This window comes from Papaver somniferum, unplaced genomic scaffold (assembly GCF_003573695.1).
Source record: "Papaver somniferum cultivar HN1 unplaced genomic scaffold, ASM357369v1 unplaced-scaffold_18, whole genome shotgun sequence".
Classification (NCBI taxonomy): Eukaryota; Viridiplantae; Streptophyta; class Magnoliopsida; order Ranunculales; family Papaveraceae; genus Papaver; species Papaver somniferum.
Window position 1 is genome coordinate 895,491 of NW_020627707.1, and position 9,352 is coordinate 904,842.

The following is a 9,352-nucleotide window of genomic DNA, read 5'->3' on the forward strand; positions in this document are numbered from 1 at the left end:
TCAGAAGCATCATCATCACAGGTATCATCTCAGTTCCCACTCCAACTGTTTCTTTTCATTTGATTTTTCAATAATTTAAGAGGTTTTTTTTTTCCTTCTGAATCTTTTGCTTTAGTAATATTCTGAATCGAGATTCTGTTGTTTGTTATTTCAGTTATTTTTGGAGGTTAGGGATTTCTTTCATGCATGTATTAAAGATTAGGCTAAAGATTATCATCAAAAATATTCATCTGATTTGATCAGTAATGGTTCGTACTGGTAAGAGAGTTGCAGCAATATCACCATCCTCGTGGCCGTCACTCTTTCTTAATCCAGTTTACAACGGAATCCACAACAAGTGTTTAAATTTATTTATTGTGGATCATCTCCTAAATACCCAATTCTGAAATGTTTGTTTTATTCTCAAATACATTCGTTTTCTGAAAAACAATAATCGTTACAGACGTTTTATTGAGGGTAAACTACATAATCCTGATGTTATTGCTGATTTTCTTGGTTTGGTAAGACCTAATCATTTGATTGTGTCAAAAGATAAGTTTAGAAAAGCAGTTTATATATCTGAATGGATATCCAGACGTGCCATTTCTAATGTCATTTTACTGTGTGACACGATTTGTTTAGGAAACCAAATTGTGATCATAGATAAATAAATTGTTGGGTATGTTGTCTTACTAAACGTTCTATGATGTTCATTTATCATTTTACTGTCCGACTAATAATTCGGTAGTAGATTGTCTAACAGGATTCATTTTGAGTTGAACCTTGACAACAATGAAGCTGTTGACCTTGTTTGGTGGATGGATGATATATATAACAGGTCCATTAATTTACTATGTGATGCTGATTTTTTTAAGATGTGCGATGGGGGTCGGGCATATAATGGTTTTATTAATCTTAATCTAGAGATGAACATCGTGAGTGGTGATGAATTTAGTAATACTTCAATTACACACGTTCGGTACCTAACAAGAGTTTTGTAACACCACATAAGCTTGCATTCAAGCCTATTCCGAGGAAGAGTCCTAGACTGATCGACAAAGCTTTAAGTAAGCAGGATGAAAAGCAGAAAGCTAATTGTAAAAGGCTGACAGATCAGTCTGCTTTTCATCCTGGCATCCTTCTTACTTATAGCTTTGTTGATATTCGACAGTCAGGTGTGCGAGGCAATGTAGCTGCTGGAAGTTATAATTGGGGAAGGTAAAGCAACTTGTGATTGATAAGAATGATGATGAGTTCTCGAATGCAGCTAGTACAAAAGCTTCTCAGGTACAAGCAGTGGTATACACATCTCAAGTAAACTATATCCTTGTGCATAAGGTAAGGACATCAGTTGCCCAAAGAAAGCCTTCATATAAGGTAAACAATATCCTTGTGTTGGTTTGAGCACTGCTGCTCCTAGTTTTATTCAGTGGACAACTTCTAATTTGATGAGTTTCCGCTCCGCAGGTTCAACACGCTTCGAGTAATTTCAGCTGGACTTGCACTGCTTTTAGAAGGTTGCAGGTAGTTTTAAACTACTCTAAGTAGGTGAAATTTGGGTATTGGCAGCCAATAAACTTATTTCCAGCATTTTCACCACTTGTGGAAAGTACCAATTTTCTCATGCCATATTGCCGTTACATGGTATGTTTCTTCATGCCCATCTTGCTCAGAACTTAGCAAATTACCTGCACAACACTAAATACTTCCATTGCTAGTTAACAGTATGTTTTTCTTTAGCTGAATTTAGTTCACAGCGATAGAACCGTTGCGGAGATGCCTTCAAAGTATCTACAAATATAAACCTTGTTGTTACTTGATGAAGATACTGCACCCCTCTACCAATGAAGCCCATCTGTTTGTTCCATAATGGATAAGATAAGAGCAGTTGGGGTTTTTAAACTACCGAATGACAGTTGAAGAAGAAATATGTCCGTCGGCAAAAAGTAGATCTGGGCAGTTAATTTTTCTGGTTTGACAAGATTTTGATATGTATATATGTCAGTAGGGTAAAGTAGATTTTCTATTTTTGTTGAGCAGGATTTCAACACGTATTACCTTAACCATGGTCAAGACTTGGTAGATAAGGGTAGTTCAGTCCTTCAGATCAGAGTCCAATTTGACACAGTGCCATTTTTCTTTGACTTACTTTTTGACTTTTGTTTGTTAGACATTTACTGAAAAAACGGATGGAAAAGTTAGCAGGATATGTTCGCAATTATAGAAGAAAACCGGACAAGAATGTAAAGTGCACACTAAATCCGAATTGGGAGACCGAGAGAGATGATATTATAAGTGGAATGTCTTAGTCATCCTTTTATAACAGTGTACTTCTTTCATTTATTACACTTTCCTCTTTGTCTTTTCAGTTTTCCATATCTATTCTTTTTTCTCTGATTAATGTTCTTAGCTTGCTTTTGCTCACTCTCTATCTTCCTCCCTTAATTTGCAGGGGCACTGCTCTCTTTTCCATTAGGGTTTCCTCTTTGAGAACTCATCACCCTAGCTACAAACATATATACATTATACAAGTAGCTTATATAGTGATCATGATCTCTCAATGATCAGCAGTGCCTATTTCTTGATCTTTGAAAACCCAAAGAGCAGGTAATAGTATTTTTGATTTTAGTTGAAGGGTTGCAGAGATTTCCACTCAACATCAAGAAAATAAGTAAAGAAAAAGAAAAAAAGGTACTGCCCTTTTTATATTCTGATCAAAACTAGAAGTCCTGATCAGTAACAGGTAACTCATGTAGCAATAACAGTCTTTTCATTTTCTTATTCTCTCTCTTTTCTTCTTATTTTGTGCTAAATCTCTTTTAATTTATTTCACATAGCCATTAGGCTCATATAAATGTTGTGATATAAATTGATGTCAGCTTACTAGAGATTAACATAAAAAGAAACACTATGAAAATTAAAGAAAAAAATCAGGCTATGTTGCATTCAGTAAGTAGATCTTAGAGATCGCCAGCTCAAATAATTAGGGGATACTTCAAGTAAATGTAGGGATCCAATTATTATAAGCAGCAAGTTGGTGGAAGTTATGTTTGGAACCTACGAAATCAAGTAAAGTCTTAGGGGAGGGAGAGTAGTTCTTTTAATAAGAAACATAAAGACTTCCAAAACAAAAATTAGTGTCCAATAAATTCAAGGAAAATGTGCAGACATCTAATAATGGGGAAGACGTACACAAACTATAGTCATGGTGGTTAGGGTGAAAGAGTTACAGAAATTCTAAAGAACTTCAGCCTCAATTCAAGAAAAATGTAAAGGGAATGTGTAATCTTGCAAACTAACCCTAACCCTAAAAGAATGTTCAATAAGTTAAGGTTGTTTCTATGTACTACGCATACCTAAATGTTGTCCAATGGAGTCATAGTGAGGCCCCCCAGATTTAGAGTTATAATTCTATTCCACATGAAATCTTAATTCTATTGAACTTGAAATTGTTTACTAAAACATTTAGAAGTATTCATTGGATTTTTAGCAACAGTTTAGTGGGTAAATTCATCTTTTGCAGCAAGAAGATATAATGGCAACATCAAGCTCTTCAAACTCTCCTTGTGCTGCGTGTAAGTTCTTGAGGAGAAAATGCATGCCAGGTTGCATTTTTTCACCCTACTTTCCTCCTGAAGAACCTCAGAAGTTTGCTAATGTTCACAAGATATTTGGTGCAAGCAATGTAACGAAGCTCCTTAATGAACTGCTCCCTCACCAAAGAGAAGATGCAGTGAACTCTCTTGCTTATGAAGCCGAGGCCCGGGTTAAGGATCCGGTGTACGGTTGTGTGGGGGCTATCTCGTTTCTTCAAAGAGAGGTTCATAGACTCCAAAAGGAACTTGATGCTGCGAATGCTGATCTTATCCGCTATGCCTGCAATGAAATTCCGACAACTCTAAACACGACACTACAATCTGGGACAAGTAACATTCCCCCAATGGTCACCAACCCTCAGCAAAGGCCAATAAATGTTAGAATGGAAACTGATGGAGGTTCTTTCTATCAGAACACTTCAGGTTTGCTTCTTCCTTTTCCTCCTTTATGGCTTGATGGTCCCTCAGGAAACATCCATGAAAGAGGAGGAGGTGGTGGTGGTGTTGGAGGAGGAGGAGCAGACATGTGAGGTATAATATTTAATAAATTGGGTTATCTTGAGAATGAAGCTTACTCAAAATGCATCTAGGGTTGTCGCATTTTCTGATGAATTAGAAAACCTAGTAGTATATGTTAATCAATTATGTGATGAACGGTCTGTGTTAATGCTTTTAATGTTGAATTAGGAGTAGTACTAATTCTATCAGCAACATGGAGTACTTAAATATTTCTAGCTCGAGCATCAGTGCTTGAATATTAGATTGGGTCATGAAGCTCATGGCAAGTGGGTTAATTAAGTGTTTGACTTCAAAATATGCTTATGTTCTTTATAATATTCATTCGTAAAATCAAATTCTGTTTAATTTTTTTAGTATTTGAAATCAACTTTAGAAAGGATGAATTCTCTTATGTAAAGCCTATGTTTGGTTTAGTCCTAGCTTTCATATAGACTATATATTCTTAACTAAAACTAAAACTATGACTATGCTTTTGTTATTCTTTTGAATGATATAAAGGGCTACTGATATTCTTAACCAAAACTAAAACAATGTCAATGCTTTGTTATTCTTTTGAATGATAAAGGGCTACAGAATCTAGAAACTTGACCTATGTCCATGGATTGTATTAGTCATACGCATACCCTGCCTGTGGTAATTTCCTTTGTACAATATCAGCGGATATTCTTCCCTTTGGTATGTAGAGTTCACCGGTAGGTTATTCGACTAAGATGCCAATATTTGATGGATATTACTTGTGTTGTAGTTATTTTTCTCTAGTGACACCACTTGCTGCGTGCTTATTTGTCATTCTATAGTATGAAGTATAAGAATCTCAATTTGCTATTAGTTGTGTTCTGATTATTTTTTATTTTCTCTAGTGACCGCTTGCTGTTTGCTTATTTATCATTCTATAGTATGAAGTATAAGTAAGTGTATAACAGTAATATTTGACTGGTGCGATCACGTGAACGCAAACGTTTGATTAAGATGTGAATTTGCTATTATAGAGATGCACAGAAATAGAACTGCAATGTGATAGCTTGATGCGCATGCTTAGTGTATTGTTATGCACTCATGTGCTATTTACAACTCATCATAGTCAACCTATTGGGATTAATTTATCCCAAAATACATTTTTCTGGTTGCCATAAATTCTATCAGACCAGTAGTTTAACATATGCAGGTTTAATCAGTCACAACTGCATGTCCTAGGATCTGTAGAAAATCTCTCTATGGGAATTAGCACAAAGGAAAATATTACAGTGCTTATATTTTATTTATTTTGATCGGTAGAACGTGAAGGAATTTATTAAAAAGGGAGGAAGTTCATAAAGCATGAACAATCAAGATACAAACACAGTGCCCTGCTTGTATATATGTACACATAAGAGTATTACTTACAATTACAACTGTGGAGGCAAATTGAATACTTGCATGGTTGTAAGTTCGAATACCCAGAGATGCAGATAATGAAATACCTGCTGCCTGTGATTTCGTTCCTTCTTGTCTACAGTCATACTGCTGGGAACTGTTAACTTCTTGACTTTTTTGATTTTCATATTCTCATCTCATCTTTTACTTTTTTTTTTTGATGCATGATCTGAGAGTGTGTGGCTTATTGAGAAATATAATTTATATATATTAACAGCCATATTAATTCAGTATAGTTCTTCAAAAAAGAAAAGGGAAAAAAACCAGTATAGTTGCTTCACTATCTGAAATAGTAAGCATTGAGATGCATGTTCCCTTTCTAATAGTATCCACATAAACAGCTATCTTCTTCTTCTCCACTATCTTCTTCTTCCATGTGATATAGCTATATTAACTAGCTAGCTAGTAGCCTAGTAGTACTGTGAATTATTAATGGCATGTATTTTGTATATTACCTACTCCAACATTCATTTAAAATTGTGGAACCCACTCTCTTTTCTGCCTTTAGATGGTTTGTAAAATTGGTGGTGTCGGCGACTCGGCGTGTCGCGAGTATTACCACAGTACAGGGACTTTACTATACATCTCACTGGACCATATGAGCACATCTATTCATGACTTGCTTAAAACTTTAAGTACTATACTCTATACGCAGTATATATTAGCACCAAAACATGGAGTACTAGCTACGACTAGCACATGGGTATATATGCTACTAAAAGTCTTAGCTAAGACTAGCACATGGAGTATATATGCTACTAAAAGTCTTGGCTCAATTCTAGGCTCAGGCATGCATTCACACATATATTTTATACGTATTTGTGATTATGAAAGCATATGTAACGTGCATATATTTGCATTTGTTATTATTTCATAAGCTGGAAGTGGTAAAGCAACACAGTAGGTTAGAGTTGTTTACTTAAAAAAGAGAAAAGAATTAAACTGGGCATTTAACTTTTGCGGCAGGAAGAAAGAAAAGATGTATAGTCTACTATAGCTTGAATCAGTAATAAAGCAAATTAAGAAAGAATTTGGGAAAGAGAGTCAGTGAGAGTGAGAGAGAGATTTGACCTGTCCTGGATCCTCATATATGTATAGTGAATTGTTCTTTAGAGCTTCCCTTATTGTCTCCATCTTTAAACTACCACTAGCTAGTCATTGTCTCATACTCTCTCATTCACATTCGTTTTTCCTAAATATATACTCACACCGATCCAGCAGTTTTCACCTCACAGGTCTTCAGATCATTAATTAAAAGACCTCATGTTATCTCATCTTCTTTTGTTTCTGCTGTAGGGATATCTATCTCAATCTCTGTGGCTTCCCACACCTTCTCTGTCTCTCAGACAAAGTCGTTCTCTCGCCATGTATCAACTAGCAGCTAGCAGAGGAGAAGACAGTTACAGGGGTCCAGTACTCTTTATGTAGGGAGGAACCCTCACCATAAGATGATCATCCACTGTTTTCCAAGTTGTAAATTTAGGGTTTACTGTAGGTGATTTATTTCCTTATCTCACAAACTAACAAACTACAGAAAGATATATAAAAATTAGAAGAACATACAGTCCATCTCTGCCATATTTGTCGTTGAGAGGTGTACCACTAAATTTACTGCAATCTAATTTCTTCCATCTAGGATTTTTTAGCTCAGAGAATTCTACTAAATATTTTGGTGGCGGCGGTTTCATTTTAGCTCAGAGAGCAGAAGCTATGAAATCCTAACATATGTTACCTTACAGAACCAGACCCCTGCAACCAGTAAAAACAAGTGACAAACAATTCTCATATTTACCTCCTCATAGGGATTCACGCGCAAAACATATCTTAAAAAATTCTTACCTTGTCCTTACTCCTTAGTTTTTTCTTCCTTTTCTGGATTCAATGATGATGATCAAAGAATAAATCTTAGGTGGGTGGGGGCCAATTTGTGATGTATATTAGTTTTGGAATACTCAACGGGAGCAGAATGGCCCCATAGGAAACAAGTAGTAGCAGCTGATTGAGCGGTATGGCGTATGTATGGGGTTTTTAATTCGGTCAGTCAGTCAAGTCTGAAACAAGTTCTTTATCTCTCTTTAGGTTTTGGATTTGTGTCTCTGAGAATCAGTCCCCCAAACAGTTTTTCTTTCGTTATCAATCAAATCAATCTCTTCAGTGATGACCCTGCTCATCCACCTTAAGCAAAAAGAATGAGAGAGGATGAAGAAAGTTCACTAGAACAAGTTTTGTAAATATAAACAGCTTTCCATCTTTCTAATCAACCATGAAATCTCTGAGGATTTCTTCGAATGATGTCTCGCTCGCTTTTGGCTTTAATTAGCCACTACATATTAAACGGCCAGTCGACGGCTAATTAACTGGACAGAAAACTACAAAAGAGAAAAGAATTTTAATAGAAGCGGTAAAGTAACACAGTAGCTTAGAGTCGTGCTTTACCTAAAAAAGAGAAAAAAATTAACTGGGCATTCAACTTTTGTCGCAGGAAGAAAGAAAAAATGTAGAGAGATTTGACCTGACCTGGATCCTCATATATGAACAGTGAATTGTTTTTGTAGAGTTTCCCTTATTGTCTCCATCTTTAAACTACCACTTGCACCTATCATGTATATACTTGACAGATGACACTGATGACCAACAGTGGACTCTAGTACCAATAATTCACTTCGTGTGTATATATATGTAGAGTACGCAATGTTAACGTACGTAACAAAGGAGGACTTGTACATATTTAGCTTATACGTATACCCTTATGAAAGGTGCAAGGAGGAGGGAGTAGCCGTGTCAATTTATGTAGATACCTTGATCATGATCCTAGCTAGGATGCGTCACATGATATCGGAAAATAATGGTACCCGTAAAATTCATGGGTTCTGTTTGTCTGAAGAATCTAATAATCTTTTTCATTAAATATCTCGCCGATGAAAACAATATACAAGATGAAGGTGTTTGTTTGATTTGAAAAATCTAATAATCTTTTCATTGAATCTGGTCAATGACGTTAGCATCCTTCGCTATTTGCTGCTCACAAATGATTTTTCATCTCTGTTAGATTTAGTCAAGTATGCGTACGTTGTATGGACTTCTTTCCTAAAGTTAATCACAGCTACATGATTCAGGTGTTTAATTACAGCTGTTATTTTGTAACTGTGTTATTACAGTATGTCGGTCACTTCCTGTAATTTTTCTATTTCCGTTGAGACTGTGAGTCTATATAAGACTCAGTCTTGTATTCTTGTTAGTTAACATTTTTTAATACATTAGTTCATACTTCTCACATGGTATCAGATACCAAAGGGAATTTCAACTTCCTCCGATCCTAAAACTTTTACCTAATCTTCAACCTATCACCATTAAACCTGCAACTTAACCTAACAATGGTGAGAACAACTCAAACAACTATTGCTTCTTCTTCCGCTGTCGATGACAACAACAACAACAATAAAATTTCAAATACAAATCTGTTTCCACCATTAATCTCTTCTCAACACCTACAACAACACCAATTTTTATCTTCTTCATCACACCAACCACCAACACTACCTTCTACACACCGACCTCCACCGCCTTTCTCTTCTCAACCACACACCGTCAACACAACAATCTCTACCTTATTCATCCCAACAACCACCAAAACCATCTTCTCTACGCAACGATCTCCACCGTATTTTTCTTCTCAACCACCACAACCACCACCGTTTACTGCTACTCCACAACCATCTCTCCAACATACTCCCATACAATTTCCATCGTATACATCACCTCAACCACATCAAACTACTAATTTTTCCTTTCAACAACAACAACACATTCAACAACAACCAAACTTCTACAATCCGTTTGTTTTT

The 9,352-nt window shown here is 35.9% G+C and overlaps 1 protein-coding gene across 2 annotated transcripts; it reads left to right on the top strand.

Moving 5' to 3' along the window:
* Window positions 1-2,323: 2,323 nt before the first annotated feature.
* LOC113338102 (protein LATERAL ORGAN BOUNDARIES-like) lies at window positions 2,324-4,242 on the top strand. 2 transcript variants are annotated; one of them, XM_026583623.1, is made up of 2 exons: window positions 2,324-2,722; window positions 3,503-4,242. In XM_026583623.1, the coding sequence occupies exon 2, from the start codon at window positions 3,515-3,517 to the stop codon at window positions 4,103-4,105; it is 591 nt and encodes a 196-aa protein (XP_026439408.1). In that variant the 5' UTR covers window positions 2,324-2,722; window positions 3,503-3,514; the 3' UTR covers window positions 4,106-4,242. The 2 variants fall into 2 exon arrangements, with proteins under 2 accessions (XP_026439408.1, XP_026439409.1); XM_026583624.1 differs by having other exon boundaries at window positions 2,324-2,670.
* Window positions 4,243-9,352: the final 5,110 nt, after the last annotated feature.

What these genes read in the sequence shown, in the direction of transcription:
- LOC113338102 (XM_026583623.1), top strand. Translation starts at nt 3,515, where the DNA reads ATGGCAACATCAAGCTCTTCAAACTCTCCTTGTGCTGCGTGTAAGTTC.